Genomic DNA, 16,590 nt, shown 5'->3' on the forward strand with positions numbered 1-16,590 from the left:
TCATGGCCTTGAAAGGGTATTTTCGTTAGCTATATTCCCACAAAGTTTAATGCTGACAAGCTACGATGTGGAGGAGGAGCTGCAAGGTGTCTACTTGTACAAGATACTCAATAACAGTGTTAATAACTAGATTCCCTCAGACAGAACATTAGATTAAAAAACAAAAACTAGAGGGACACCTGGGTGGCTCAGTTGGTTAAGCAGCTGCCTTCGGCTCAGGCCATGATCCCAGGGTCCTGGGATCAAGTCCCGCATCGGGATCCTTGCTTGGCGGGGAGCCTGCTTCTCCCTCTGCCTCTGCCTGACGCTCTGTCTGCCTCTGCTCCCACGTGCTCTCTCTCTCTCTCTCTAACAAATAAAATCTAAAAAAAAAAAAAAACAAAAACTAGAGATATATGAGGAATCTATTCCTTAGCTCAGCTCCAACAGCCCATAATTTTCAATCTGCCATGGTGATATTTCAGTGATGAGAATGACGTGTGTAGGGTGCACTCTGCACATCCATCTTGCTTCCCCAGTACCTTCAATCCAGCATTTCTCTCACTGTGCTCATCTTTGAGCTGTTTTTTTTAAAAAAATCCAACACCAAATCTTTCCCTAGTAAACACAAGTGCCTTCACAGACTAAGCATATAACACAAAGAATGAGCCCAAGAATCAAATAGAAAAAGCCACTGAAAAGAACAATTGGAGGCAGAGTAATGAGAACATGGGTTCCAGACTACTCCCAACAATCCTCCAGTGATTATACAGCAGCAACAGGAGAATCCTCCTCCAAGGACCAGGCCCACTTTGTAACCTTTTCAACTTTCCAGGATCTTTTAGGCCACTGCAGGGCATCCCAACTCTTAGAGAAATATTTTCTTGGCACTTTCTGTTTAAGATGGAGAGAGTCTATCAAAGATTTCATTTCTTCTGCAGAAATTTCATCTTACTTCCTAAAGGGAGAAAGAAGTAGAGTGAACTCTCATTAGTTCATTTTTATTTATTGTACATTATTTGAGGCAAGGGATTAACAACTTAGTCATTTGGAACAGCCCACGAGTGAGTGGCCATCTCAAGCTAGCATGTGATGTGTTTAACTACCAAAGAAATAAACAAACCCCATGTCTCTAATTGTAGAGGTAGAAGAGAGCTCTGACCTCACCTAATCCAGTGGCTTTCAACCTTGACTATAGGTTAAAATTGCTTGGCCTGATCCCCAGGGATTTCTTGGAGCCTGCAGTGGGAAAAATGTTCATTTATGTTCCCCAGAGATTAAAATATTGTAGTCAGAGTTCAGGACCAGTGATTTGATCTAACCTCATGGTATAAAGATGAAATAAAAACTCGAGGCATAAGAACAAGTCCTTACTTTAATTAGGGGCATGTATTTCTTTTTCTTTTTGTATTAAAATTGACATACAATGTCCTATTAGATTCAGGTGTACATCATAGTGGTTTGAAAATTTTTTATACACTACAAAATGACCCCTATGACAAGTCTAGTTACCAGGGGTTACGTATTTCAAGGACCAATATAAACAGCATGGAATATAGTTCTTCCTTGTTTTGGGCTACCACATCATTGTTCCCCAATATCACAAAGGATAATAAAAAGTTAATTATTATAATTGAAAAATCAGAAACATCTGTGTTTCTTTCTGAAGTGTAAAATTAGACTTGGAGGAAATCCTCTTTTGCCTCAGATGACCTCTAAACCAGGTGGTTTTTTTTTAAGATTTTATTTATTTGAGAGAGAGCATTAGAGAGGGGAAGGTCAGAGGGAGAAGCAGACTCCCTGTTGAGCAGGAAGCCCAACACGGGACTCAATCCCGGGACTCCCAAGATCATGACCTGAGCAGAAGGCAGTTGCTTAACTAACTGAGTCACCCAGGCACCTCTAAAAGGTGTTTTTTTTTTTAAGATTTTATTTATTTATTTGACAGAGAGAAAGATCACAAGTAGGCAGAGAGGCGGGTAGAGAGAGAAGGGGAAGCAGGCTGAGCAGAGAGCCTGATGCGGGGCTCGAGCCCAGGACCCTGGGATCATGACCTGAGCCGAAGGCAGAGGCTTAACCCACTGAGCCACCCAGGTGCCCCCCTAAAAGGTGTTTTTAATCTGGAGTCCACGGATGGGTTTCAGGAGGGTCCATGAATACTCTATAATTATATGCAAATTTGTATGTTCTAGCATACTTTTCTGAGACAAAGATCCAGTTTTTATGAGATTCTCAAAGTGATGTGACCTAGAAAAGATTAATAATTATGATATGCAAATTCGCATGTTATCTGAGGAAAACAGACCCAAGGACAACTCTGATGGAAGAATCCCCACCTCTGAGAAAGATTTCTTTTTCTCCAAAACAATTCGGAAGTACAGTCATGGTTTCTGGTCAGCCTATTTGAGGTTATATTGTTGATTTGATTATAAAGCTTTTGTGATGAGGCACAGTTTCTGCAAAAGGTTTTTTAGTCACATTATTTAACAAGAAAACGTAACAACTCACCAAGACTCCGCAAAATTTTATTCATCCCACTGGGCTCGGACTCTGGAATTGTTTCCAAATACTGGAGGGCCCGGACCTCAAACAAACCTACAAGGAAAACTCACGCTGGTGAAATTGTCCAATACTTACTAAAAATCACTTAAATAAAATTCTGCAGCTTACTACCAATGTGCTTCCATAGCTAAAACAAAATTATAAAAAGAATTATTTTCCATAATAACTCAGATTTTGAGCCCTTGTAGCTTTATACCATTTTTTTTGTTGTTGTTTATATTATTTTCAAACCCTCAAAGGGCTCACTAAATACAGGGGGAGAACTTTATGATGAAACTGACCTTTCACCCCACTTTTCCGAAGCTCTCGGTCCTGGATGAAGCCGGCAAACATCTGTGTTTCCATGAAGAGATCCAGGAAGTGGCGTACACTTCGGGAGGTATGGGATTTACGGAATGGTTCCCTTTGGAATACACGCTCTCCACGCTCAGTGACAGTCATGCTCAAAGAATAATGTCCCACTAGCTCCACAAAAAACCTCACAAATGCCTCAGACACCAGAGAGTTGAGTGTCACATCTGTTGCAAAATAAGAAAAATAAGAAAGAAAAGAAAAAACCCTAAGTTCGTATTTACGGGAAATTGTTATGAAAGTGATGCATAAGAAATCACAGACTGAAGGACTGAGAATCCTCATTCTTAGCTTCCTTGCACACTCTACAACCAACAAAACACTATTAGCTCATATTTTTACTTTGATTTTCTAACCACATACACTCCTGTTCCATCTTTCAGCCTGGCCTGCACATCTGTGATCTCACTGTAACTGCTCTTTCAAAGGCCACCAGGGAGAGCCAGCCAAATTTAATCTGCTTTTCTATCTGTCTCGCCTTTAAACTCTATGCTGCATTTGTGTTAACCTTCTCCTCATTCCTCGTCTCCCACAACTTTATACTCTCCTGATTTCCGGATTCCTCACCTGCTTTTATGACCAAACATTTGTATTTCTCTTGCCTCTTCTTCCTTTTCCTAAGCATGGTCTCAGACCACCTCTCTTCAGCATTCCCATCCCTAAAGAGCTAACTAGTATAGAGATGGGGAGCTGGCTTTCCATGTTGATAATTCGCAACCCTACGTCTCTAGCCCTTATATAAGTCACTAGGACTCACCTTCTACATTTTCAGGCTACCTATGGGTAATCATCATTTGGTTGTCTCATCAGCACTTAAATTCCATTTGTCTAAAATTCAAATCAGGGCCTTTGGAGATTAGTAAAATATGAATCGAATAAATAAACAATACATGTGTGAAACCAAATTCATTCTATTTCTCCACCAAATCAGTTCTCTCTCAACTTTCTCATTTCATAAGCAATGATTATTCCATAATAATTTATTTAGTGCTTAAGATATTGTCAACCACTGCATTTAGAGCTTTTATAAATAAAATAATCCAGTGAAGTAAGCATTATTTCCTTTTTACAGCTGAGGAAACTGACACTCAAAACAAAGACATTCTCCAGGGTTAGCTCATCTGGTACAGGGTACAGAAGCTGCCAGACTCCCAAGTCAGGTGCTCCTTAACCACTGTAACATGAAATACATTGCCTTTCATGTTCCAGGCTCAGACCTCAAATTCAACTTAGACTCCTCTTTTTTCTCCCATTCCTAATAGTATTTTTCCCCTTTCACCATGTCATGTCGCTTGCTCTTTCCATGGGTTCCATACTGGACTGGGAATCAGGGACCTAGGTGTAGTAAGAGTTCCACCATGAAGCGATGGTGTAATGGTGTGCAACTCACTTTACCCCTGGTTGGTCTCTTCCTATATCTGCAGAATGAGGGGGCTGATTAGGTGATCTCTAAGGTCTCTTCTGGCATTCCATTTGATTACAAACTAGATTTTTGCTATTTTGTTCAATAGATATCCTTCTCGTCTCTCCTTCTGCAGCTGAGGATCCACGGTCCATCACTTTTATCATCAACACTTTTGCCCCAGTCTCCCATCCCCTTCCAGTTACTTTCCCATTTCTCTCCCACTTTACATCCAAATTTCTTGGAAGAGTTGTTTATATCTGCTGTACCCTTTCTTAATCTAATTCCCTTTTTAAAAAAATTATGCACTTCTATAACTTTTCTTTAATTGTTTCTGTTTTAACGTAAATGTAGCATATATTCTTTTACATGTATAAATATTCCATAAGGTCACTAGTGAAATGAACACATCAGTACCACCACAAAGCTTCAAACAGAATATCAAGGGTATCTCACATGCTCCCTCAATAATGCCCTCTCCGAGGTGTTCTTCCCCCTACTCTCCAATAGAGGGCAACCATTATCAGTGATACTGGATTTGTCCTTTCCTTGCTTTAGGTTACAGTTCCAGTGCATATATACATAGCCAGCTCCCATAACAGACTATTAGGTTTTGTACATCTTTGAACATTACATAAAACATATTCTTCTACAACTTACTGTTTTAGTCAATATATGTTTTTAATATATTTTTTTAATGCTATATTCTCCTGCCAATGAACAGTTCGGTTGTTTTTAGGTTTTGCTATCACGTAAAATGCTGCTACTTTGAAAATTATTTACCTGTTCCCTAATTATCATGTGCCAGAGTTTCTCTGGGGTATATATCTAAAACCTGAATTGTCAGGTTGTAGGATATATACACCTTTAAGTTGACTAGATGATGCCCAATTATTTTTCCAAAGCAGCTGGAATAACTTACACATTCTCACCAACTCCTGACATTGTCAGACTTTTTAACTTTTGCCAGTATGGTGGGTATAAAATGGTATCTCACTGTGGTTTTAATTTACATTTCCCAGATTTTGACGGGGCTGTACATCTCTCCTTAGATTTACTGGCCTTTCATGTTTCCTCTTTGGTGAAATGATTGTTTGTATCTTTTCCCCATTTTTCGATTGGGTTGTTCATCTTTTTATTATTGAAATTGCATTTTAAGAATTTTTAAAAATTAATTCTGGATACTACTCCTTTGTGGTTGTATTTGTTGAAAGTATCTTCACCTGGTTTGTAGCTTGTTTTTTCTTTTTCATGGTATTCCTCAATGATTAGAAATTTAAAAAATTTAAGTGTCAAATTAATCCTTTCTTTTTTACCAGCTGGGAGTCCTTACTCTTAACATTTAAAACTTGAATTCCTTAGAATTAGTTTTGTGTGTAGGGTGAGGTATAGTTCCTATCCATTTTTCTCATATGGAAAACCAATTGCCTTACTATTGGTTACTGAATGGTTCATTCTTTTCCTGCTGATAGGCAATGCTGGTGCTGACACAAATTAAGTTTCCTTATGCATGTGTACCACGTTCCTTCCCTTGCTCTATTTATTTCTGAACCAAAACCAAACAGTCTTAATTACTATGACTTCATGATTAATTGATGTTTCAGAGGGAAGCCCCTTCAATGTTGTTCTTTTACTTAACTATTCTTGGCCCTTTATAATTCCATTAAAATTTCACAAAGCTGAATGCCCTTCCAATTCTCTCTTGAACTTTCCCCAATCTTGCTTTCTTCCCACCATCTCACTGAATCTGCTGCTACCAAGGTCTCTAAGCTCTTCCCATTGTCAAATTCACCAATCCTCAGTCTTCATCTCGCTTGACCTCTCTGTAGCATTAGAAATAACTGTTTACTTTCCTTTGTGAAATACGTTCTTCACTCAACTTCTCTAATATTACTTCCCCTGGTTTTTTCTCCCCCTTCACTAGCTGTTCTTTTTTTTTTTTTTTAAGATTTTATTTATTTATTTGACAGAGAGAGATCACAAGTGGGCAGAGAGGCAGGCAGAGAGAGAGGAAGGGAAGCAGGCTCTCTGCTGAGCAGCGAGCCCGATGCGGGACTCGATCCCAGGACCCTGGGATCATGACCTGAGCCGAAGGCAGCGGCTTAACCCACTGAGCCACCCAGGCACCCCTCACTAGCTGTTCTTGTAATCACTTTTTGCTGGATCCTCTGCCTTTTCCCTACTACCAAACATTGGAAATCTGACCACACCATTACCAGCCAACTCAGGGTTCAACCCTTAAATCTGTCATTTTCTATCTATACTCACTCTATAGGGTTACTTCATCTTGTCCCACAGCTTTAAAACAGCAACTTCTAGGGGTGCCTGGGTGGCTCAGTCAGTTAAGCGTCTGCTGTAGACTCAGGTTATGATCTCGGGGTCCTGGGATCAAGCCCCAGACTCCTCAGCAGGGAGTCTGCTGCTCCTTCTCCCTGGGCTCCTCCCCCCACTTGTTCTCACTCGCTCTCAAATAATTAAATGATCTTTAAATATATATATGTAATAATAATAAATAAAAACACATTTAAAAAAAAAACAGCACCTTTTCAAGGTATGTCTTTATTTCAAATCTCTCCCCTGAATCCCAAATTCACGTATAGGAATGCCTACTTGTTATCTCTAATTGAATGTCTGCTATGTATTGGACATCCAATAGGTGTCTCAATATTCAGAACTGAACTTTTAATTATTTCTCTGAACCTACTCCTCCCTTAATGTTCCCCCCCAGTAAACAGCCGTAGTTTTCTCATCTGTAAAAAAGGGGGATTAAATAATGAGACCTGCTTCATAAGGCTATTACAAGGATGAAATAAGATGTATGCTAGGTGTTGAGCACAAGGCCTGGTACAGAGTAAGTAGCTCAGTAAATATTTTTCACCCTTATTCAACAAATACTTATCCCATACCTATTTACTGACTATTGTTTAAAGTGTTGGAGATAAAGCAAAACAGACTGTCGCTGCTCTCATGGGCCTGATGTTGCTAGCAAATCAGACAACAATAAAAGCCCTGGAGGAAATTAAGGGCAGGGAAGTGGAGTGACAGCATTAAGAGAATGGGTACAATTTTATTTTATTTTATTTTATTTTATTTTATTTAAAGGTTTTATTTATTTATTTGACAGAGAGAGACAACAAGAGAGGGAACACAAGCATGGGGAGTGGGAGAGGAAGAAGCAGGCATCCCACCAAGCTGGAAGCCCGATGCGGGGCTGGATCCCAGGACCCTGGGACCATGACCCAAGCCAAAGGCAGACACCCAATGAGCGAGCCATCCAGGAATGGGTACAATTTTAAAAGGACAGTCAGGAAAGGCCTCACTGAGTGACGTGTGAGCATGGACCTGCAGGAAAAAAGAGCAGGAGCCACGTGGCCATCCCAGGGAATAGCATTCCAGAACTGGAACACAGCAAGTGTCCAAGTACTGAAATAGATGGGGACTAGCACATCGGAGGGGTGGCGAGGAAGCTGATTCTAAGCTCCCCACATCCTAAGCAATGGCTTACTCCTGCACATCTTTCAGCAAGGTGCTGGGCGTCCTGTCAGTATTTACTGTGTTGACCTTGAGTCCTCAGACCATCTTATCTCCTACCTGGTGAAAAATTCTGCTCCTGAGCCAAGATTTCATTCCGTTCTTCCAAAATCTGCATCAAGGCAGCTTGGAGTTTAGGAGGTAGAATTTCGTCCTCATCAGATACCTTAAGAGAAGAAATTGAGCTGTGAGAGAAAGTCTCCAACATATGCTAATTAGGTCCCCAAAATTCCACAGGTGACTTTGTATACATTCTGGCTAAAGACTCAGTCTGAACCTTCCTTCCCTACATTGAGCACAATTCAGTATGGTGATGGTACACATATATTAATTGTCTTAACTACATTAAGAAAATAAATATGTCTTATGACATTTTCTGGCACCTTTCCACCAAGCATCTCTCATCTGCAAGTCTTATGCTGTATTACAAGGATCATCCACAAGTAATTTATGAGCTAATTGATTTTGAAAGGAGACAAAGTCTTGGGAAACGTTCTTTTCACCCTGTGTTCAGTGCTCACAAACTTATATACAGGTTCCACATAGAGTGCTTGCTCTAAGAAGGCTTTGCTAACTCTCCCTTCCACTTTCAATACCCACAATAAATGACTATTTTTTTTGTCCCTACTTTACCCTGTAGACATTTCTATGACGCTGTTTCTAAAATTTTATAGCTATATCTGCTCCCCCTTCCCATCATTAGATTATAAGGTCTGAGGGCTCAAACTATGTCTTACTCACTTTTAGATTCTAACAGAGTAACTGGAAATAATCAGTGCTGAATGCTTGTTAAATTCAATTAAATTAGAGGTATATACACCAACCCATCTGGACGTCAAAGGAGGGTTACCTCTTTTGATAATGACATTTAATCTCTTTCCTCCTTCCTTCTTTGGGAGAGATAGCTATAAACCTAACCCAATTTTCAGGTCAATCCTGTATGATTGGCCACAGTGTCAAGCATGTGTAGGAACTAAAAGTCTTGCCTGAGTCATCTTTTCCAAGTACTTCACGTATTTTCTGTCCAATTATCCTCATCCATTATGTAATCAGCTCATTTGTCACTTACCTCCTGTAAGAACTTGTCTGCACAGAGATCAACTATCAGCACCTATGGGATCAAGCAGCCAGGTTGGTTAAACCAGAGACATTCACAGACACATACATTAGGCACTACTAGATCACACTACTACTGATTCTCTCAGGCAATGGAAATAGTGTTAAACAAAATTAAGTTCAGGGACTCCTGGATGGCTCAGATTAACACAAAATCAGCTGCATTTCTTTTTTTTTTTTTTTTAAGATTTTATTTATTTATTTGACAGAGAGAGATCACAAGTAGGCAGAGAGGCAGGCAGAGAGAGAGGGAAGCAGGCTCCTCGCAGAGCAGAGAGCCCGATGCAGGGCTCGATCCCAGGACCCTGAGATCATGACCTGAGCCGAAGGCAGAGGCTTAACCCACTGAGCCACCCAGGCACCCCTCAGCTGCATTTCTATACACTAACAATGAACTATCTGAAACAGAAATTAAGAAAACAATCCCATTTCCAACTCCATCAAAAAGAATAAACTACCTAGGAATAAATTTAACCAGGGAAGCAAAACATCTGTACACTGAAAACAGTAAGCACTGATGAAAGAAACTGAAAAACACAAGGGGAAAAATATTCTGTGCTTGCAGATGAGAAGAATATTGTTAAAATTTTCTCACTATTCCAAGTAATTCAGAGGTTCAATAGTAATCCCTATCAAAATCATCAAAAAAATAATAAGAAAACCTACAAAATGGGAGAAAATATTGCAAATTACATGTCTGATAAGGGGCTAATATTTAAAATATACAAAGGACTCATAGAACTCAACAGCAAAACAAAACAAAACAAACAAAATGCCAAGCAATTCTATTAAGAATGAGTACAGCAGGGGCCCCTGGCTAGCTCAGTCCGTGCAGTGTATGACTCTTGATCTCGGGATCATGAGTTCGAGCCCCACATTGGGAGGAGGGTTTACTTTAAAAAATGAGCAGAGGAACTGAACAGACATTTTTCCAAAAACAGGCAAATCGAACAAGAGGCACATGAACAGATGCTCAACACCACCGATCATTGGGGAAATACGAATCAAAACCACAATGAAGGGGCGCCTGGGTGGCTCAGTGGGTTAAGGCCTCTGCCTTCGGCTCAGGTCATGATCCCAGGCCTGGGATCGAGCCCCGCATCGGGCTCTCTGCTCAGCAGGGAGCCAGCTTCTTCCTCTCTCTCTGCCTGCCTCTCTGCCTATTGTGATCTCTGTCTGTCAAATAAATAAATAAAAATCTTTAAAAAAAAAAAAAACAAAAAAAACCACAATGAAATATCACCTCAATCTGTCAGAATGGCTATTATCAAAAAAGACAAGAAATAACAAGTGTTGGTGAGGACGTAGAGACGAAGGAACCCTCGTGCACTGCTGCTGGGAATGCAAACTGGTACAGCTGCTATGGAAAACAGTATGGAGGTCCTCAAAAAATTAAAAATAGAACTGCTGGGGCGCCTGGGTGGCTCAGTGGGTTGAAGCCTCTGCCTTCAGCTCGGGTCATGATCTCAGGGTCCTGGGATCGAGCCCCGCATCGGGCTCTCTGCTCAGCAGGGAGACTGCTTCTCCCTCTCTCTCTGCCTGCCTCTCTGCCTACTTGTGATCTCTGTCTGTCAAATAAATAAATAAAATCTAAAAAAAAAATAGAACTGCTATGTGGATGTGATCCAGCAATCCCTCTTCTGGGCATTTATCAGAAGAAGAAGGAGAAGAAGAAGAAGAAAGGAGGAGGAGGAGGCAGAAGGGGAGAAGAAGAAGAAAGAAGGAGGAGAAGGGGAGGAGGAGGGGGAGGAGAGAGGGGGAGGAGAGGGACAGGGAAGGAGGAGAGGAAGAGAAGAGAAGGAGGAGGAGGAGGAGGAGGAGGAGGAGGAGAAGAAGAAGAAGAAGAAGAAGAAGAAGAAGAAGAAGAAGAAAGAAATTACTATCTTGAAAAGATATCTCCACCCCCATGTTCACTACAGCATTATTTACAAAAGCTAAAATAAAGACAAAACCTCAGTATTCATTGGTAGTTGAACAGATAAAGAAGATATGATATATATATATATAATATTCATATTATATGCATAATATCAATATTATTCAGTCATAAAAATGTAAAAAATTCTGTCATTTATGACAACTTGGATAGACCTAGAGGGCACTATGCTAAGTGAAATAAGCCAGGCAGAGTAAAAGAAATTATGTCTGATCTCACTTATATGTGGAATCTAAAAACCTGAACGCATAGATACAAAGAACAGATTGGTGGTTGTCAGAGGTGGGGGTGGGTGGGTGATGGGTGAAATGAGTGAAGGTGGTGGAAAAGCATGAACTGTCAGTTATAAGATATATAAGCTATTTATTTATCTTATAAATAAGATAAAATTTTTATCTTATTTATAAATAAGATAAAGCACAGTGTATAGCACAGTGACTACAGTGAACAATACTGTGCTGTCTATCTGAAAGTTGCTTAGAGAGCAGATCTTAAAAGTTCTCATCACAAGAACAAAAAATTGTAATTATGTAAGGTGTTACTTTTTGGGGTAATCATTTCACAACATTTACATCTATAAAACCATTATGTTGTACACCTAAACCTTAAAACAATGTTATATGTCAATTATAGCTCAATATAAAAAAGGTGGGTAATAGGGAAGAACAATCTTTCCAATAAATGGTACTAGGATAGTTACCTATCTATATTAAAAAAAAAATAACCCCTACCTCCAATCATACACATAAAAAAAACAAGTCCTGGGATTCAGAATAAAAAATTAAAGGCACAGTAATAAAGCAACCAATGTGTCCAGGAGATAATATAGGAGGATATCTCCATGCAGTTAATATAAAGAAAAACATAAACAGCTCACTAAAATAAAATAAAATAAAATAAAATAAAATAAAATAAAACAACACACTAACCATAAAGGAAAAGATTGATAATTTTGACTATGTTAAAATGAAGAACTTGTATGCATTAAAAAACACCATTTTGGAGAATAAAAAGACATGCCACAAAGAGGTTGATATCCAGAATATAAAATACCTCTTACAAATCAATGAGGGTAAACCAACCAGGAGAAAGATAGATGATGAATTTTTAAGAGAGGATATTTGAATGGCCAATAAACACAGAAAGATGCTCACCCCCAAGAGTAATCAGGAATTCAAATTAAACCAAAAAGAGAATACCACTACACATTCACCAGATAGGCTATATTACACAAACTGATGATAACAAGTGTTGGCAAGGGTGCGGGACAACAGGAACGCTTGTACATCGGTGGAGAGGGGTTTAACTTGGCAGAACTACTTTGGAAAACAGTTTGACTTTATTTACTAAGGCTGAAGATACACTTACCCTATGACCCAGCAAGCCCAAGGATATACTTTAGAACTGCAAGCACATATGTGCTAAGGGTCGTACATAAGTCATCATAACCCTAAGCTGGAAACAACTCAAATGTCCATCATCTGTAGAATGGATAAAAAGCTGTGGTACATTCACAAAGTGGAATACCACCCAGGGTTAGAATGATCGAATGACTCTTAAACTCATCAACATGGATAAATCTTACAGACATCATGGTAAGAAGCCAGACAATATATACGTGAGTCCATTTATAACAAGCATAAAGCCAGGCAAAGCTGAACTGCATTGTTTAGGAGTAAATGCCTAGGATGTAAAACTAAAAAAGAAAAACAGGTAAATGAATACCATAAAGGTGAAGACAGTGGTTACCTATCATGGGCTGTGAGGAAAGAACAGTGTAGAAGGTGGCATGATGGAGACTTCTCAAGGTGCTGGCACTGTTTCCGTGGCTGTGATGCTTCCATTCTTTTCCAACATGGTTACATAAGCACTTTGTGAATTTGCTGAGCTGTACACTTTGTTTTGGCCACTTCTCTATATGTGTATTATATTTAAAACAATTGGTGGGGGGGAGGGACAGAGGGAGAGGGAGAGAGAGAGAGAATCTTAAGCCCCCAACCTGGGGCTTGATCTCACAACCCTGATATTATGACCTGAGTCAAAAATCAATAGTTGGACGCTTAACCTAATGAACCACCCAGGCGCCCCTGAAACAATTTTTTAAGTTAACCCAGAGTTGTTCTTGTATTTGACTTAAACAAACAAAAAGACCTACCCTTCAGAGTAACACAAGAATGAGCCCAAGGCACACTACTATAAATAAGATACAACTTCAGATTCATGTGTACTACAGAATTTTCTCAATAAAACAATACAAAAACATGATAGCATAATATAGATAATAATTATGTATTAATATTAATGACAGTTCTATCATTCTTTTTTTTAAAAGATTTTATTTATTTGAGAGAAAGTTTGAGTGAAAGAGATCACAGAGGGAGAGGAGGAGGGAGAAGCAGACTCCCCGCTGAGCAGAGAGCCCAAGGTGGGACTTGATCCCAGGACCCTGGGATCATGACCTGAGCCGAAGGCAGACACTTAACCGACTGAGCCACCCAGGTATCCCCAGCTCCATCATTCCTATTTTTTTTTTTTTTAGATTTTTATTTACTTATTTGACAGAGAGAGAGAGAGAGAGAGATCACAAGTAGGCAGAGAGATAGGGGAAAGCAGGCTTCCCACTGAGCAGAGAGCCCTATGTAGGGCTAGATCCCAGGACCCTGAGATCATGACCTGAGCTGAAGGCAGAAGCTTAACCCACTGAGCCACCTAGGCACCCCCAGCTCCATCATTCTTGAAAGTGATTCATTTTCATTTGTCAGTGCCCTGTCTTTTCCATACGTACTATTTCTCCCATCTCACCTCTTCAATGGGTAGGTCCTGAAGCTGTGGTAAGGAGCAAGACAGGATTCCAATAAGGAATGGGGTGGGTGAGCACACGATGTCAATCATAGATGCTGGGAGGACTGGAATGTAGGTATGCTGCCAGGTGAATGGATACAGTGTGGCAACCACAGCATGGCCACATTTGGACAGGGTGCTAGCCAGAGGGAAAGCAAATGGTGTCACATACTGAGCAATGCATGGAGAATGGTTCAGATATTATGTTACAGAATTATAAACTGACCCCACTTAGTGATCACTGATCACAGATTAATGATGCTGTGGTTACTCATTAATTTTAAATATTTTATTAAAATTTTTAAGTTAACTTACTGAAAAATTTGTCTTTTTTTTTTAAAAAAAGATCTTATTTATTTATTTGACAGACGGAGATCCCAAGTAGGCAGAGAGGCAGGCAGAGAGAGAGGGAAGCAGGCTCCCTGCTGAGCAGAGAGCCCAATGTGGAACTTGATCCCAGTACCCTGGGATCACGACCCAAGCCAAAGGCAGAGGCTTTAACCCACTGAGCCACCCAGGCGCCCTGAAAAATTTTAGTCTTAACCAGCTTTTTGCCATAAATTATGTTGCTAAAAATTCGTGTGTATTTAGAAAAGCAATAACAATTATTTTAAAAAATTCTGAGGGGCACCTGGGTGGCTCAGTGGGTTAAAGCCTCTGCCTTCGGCTCAGGTCATGATCCCAGGGTCCTGGGATCGAGCCCCGCGTCGGACTCTCTGCTCAGCGGGGAGACTGCTTCCTCCTCTCTCTCTGCCTGCCTCTCTGCCTACTTCTGATTTCTGTCTGTCAAATAAATAAATAAAAAATATAAAAAAAAAATTCTGAGTATAACTGACCCACATTACATTATTTTCAGGTGTAAACATCAAGATTCAAAGTCTCCATACATTATGCTGTGCTTATAAGCATAGCTACTGTCACCTTATAACGCTATTACTATATTCCCTATGCTGAATTTGACTATATTCCCTATGCTGAATTTTTAACAACAGTTTAAGTAAAACACATTTATAAAGATAAATTACTTGCAATCCCAAAGTCACTGCTATAGCCTAATGCAAACAGCTTTAGGATTATTTATCATTTGGAATTATCTATGTCCATATGGCATTAGGTAACCGACATCTTCAGTTTTTGAATATGCCCCAATTTTTTAAAAAAGATTTTATTTATTTATTTGACAGACAGAGATCACAAGTAAGCAGATAGGCAGAGGGTGGGGGAAAGTAGGCTCCCCACTGAGCAGAGAGCCCAATGCGGGGCTCAATCCCAGGACCCTGGGATCATGATCTGAGCTGAAGGCAGAGGCTTTAACCCATAGGCCACCCAGGTGCCCCGAATATGCCCAAATTTTAAAATACTGAGAACAAGTAAAATACCAGTAGGAAGTGACATTTTATGCATTTCTTACCTTAGGCTGTTAGCGACAAAGATTACCCTCCGTTCCAACAGGAGGGAGGCACAGACCCGGATGAGATGGCACACACTCAGGCACTTAAAGAGACATTCAAAGTCAACATGCTCCAGTCGGGAATCCAGTGGTCGGCAGAGTTCAATGGACTGAAATGAAAGAATCTGAATCAGGGGAGTTCAGACTGGAAAACGACCCCTGGCAACATCAGTGGATCCTGTCATTCTTTCACAGGTTAAATTCAGGATACAGGTTTTGCTACAGAGCTTGTGAACTGCCTCCACTAATGCCAAGACCTAATAACCTTATCATGAATATGATTTTTAAAAAATTTTTATTTCTTTAAGTAATCTCTACACCCACCATGGGGCTTGAACTCATCACTGCAAGATCAAGAATGGTTTTCTCTACCGACTGAGTGAGCCAGGTACCCCCCCCAATACCTTGCTTTTGTGCTGTAAATTTCTGATAAAATCTTTTATCCCAGGGTGCCTGGATGGCTCAGTCGGTTGAGCTTCTGCCTTTGGCTCAGGTCATGATCCCAGGATCCTGGGATCGAGCCCCATGTCAGGCTCCCTGCTCAGCAGAGAGCCTGCTTCTCTCTCTCTGCCTGCTGCTCCCCCTATTTGTGCTCTCTCAAATAAATAAATAAAATCTTAAAAAAAGCTTTTATCCCACCTGACCATAGCATGTATCATCTTCATTTATCATGCTGAAATTATTAGGAAGGGGCTCATTCTAGAAGTGACCGAAATCTCTGGCTCCTAGGTCTAGGGTCCACTATCTCACAGATCAATCGGACATTTCTATCCTGTACAGTTTATGGAAAAGGGAAAATTATGCTGTGAGGTTTCTGGAAACTTTGCCTGTTGGTATAAGGCCTGCTTTTTGGTGTCTATCAAACCTTTTCAAAATGAGCTAACTTACCCCATCACCAGCCCCAGGGAGGTAGCTCTTAACTGTGATGGTACGTCCAGGAGCTGGGAAAGGAGCTTCCATGACACTTCGCATGAACGGGTAAACCAGGGCTGGAGACATCTCTCTTCTCTTCTCTACTTCATCCAGAATCTACACACGCAACATATGTTAGTGTTTGAGGGACTCAAAAGCATAAGGAACTGCCAGACGTGATGCACAAACTTGAAAATCACATCAGAAGATCTTAAGACCGATAAGCTTCTGCAATGAATACATGTCCATTAAAGGCATCATATGTCTTTGCAGTATCTTGACAACCCCAAGAAAAGTTACTCAAATAAATCAACTCGTTTGTAGAAGAGGAGCCCCTTTCGTTGACACTGACAATCATATCTTGCCGTGTGGGGTCTGGGAGAGGCAGGAGACAAGATGAGCTTCAGGCTATGCTCTCCTTGAAGCTTGGAGGTTTAGCAAACCAAACAGGATGACAAGACAACAGCACCTGGATTAGAGACCTGAATGTAAACCTGCGGCTCTAATCTC

At 40.3% G+C, this 16,590-nt stretch overlaps 1 protein-coding gene across 2 annotated transcripts in view; it reads right to left on the reverse strand.

Moving 5' to 3' along the window:
• Nucleotides 1-888: 888 nt before the first annotated feature.
• Nucleotides 889-16,590, reverse strand: part of LOC111143334 (DENN domain containing 2C) — an 81,171-nt gene continuing 65,469 nt past the window's right edge. For both annotated transcript variants that reach the window (XM_022497008.1, XM_022497009.1), the window contains 8 exons: nt 16,057-16,197; nt 15,130-15,278; nt 13,680-13,857; nt 8,895-8,936; nt 7,886-7,991; nt 2,823-3,059; nt 2,488-2,574; nt 889-937 (listed from right to left, as the gene is read on the reverse strand). In XM_022497008.1, the coding sequence (XP_022352716.1) occupies nt 906-937; nt 2,488-2,574; nt 2,823-3,059; nt 7,886-7,991; nt 8,895-8,936; nt 13,680-13,857; nt 15,130-15,278; nt 16,057-16,197 (972 nt within the window). In that variant the 3' untranslated portion in view covers nt 889-905. The remainder of the gene's footprint in view (nt 938-2,487; nt 2,575-2,822; nt 3,060-7,885; nt 7,992-8,894; nt 8,937-13,679; nt 13,858-15,129; nt 15,279-16,056; nt 16,198-16,590) is intronic.

This window comes from Enhydra lutris, unplaced genomic scaffold (assembly GCF_002288905.1).
Source record: "Enhydra lutris kenyoni isolate GAN:26980312 unplaced genomic scaffold, ASM228890v2 scaffoldscaffold9, whole genome shotgun sequence".
NCBI classification, from domain to species: Eukaryota; Metazoa; Chordata; class Mammalia; order Carnivora; family Mustelidae; genus Enhydra; species Enhydra lutris.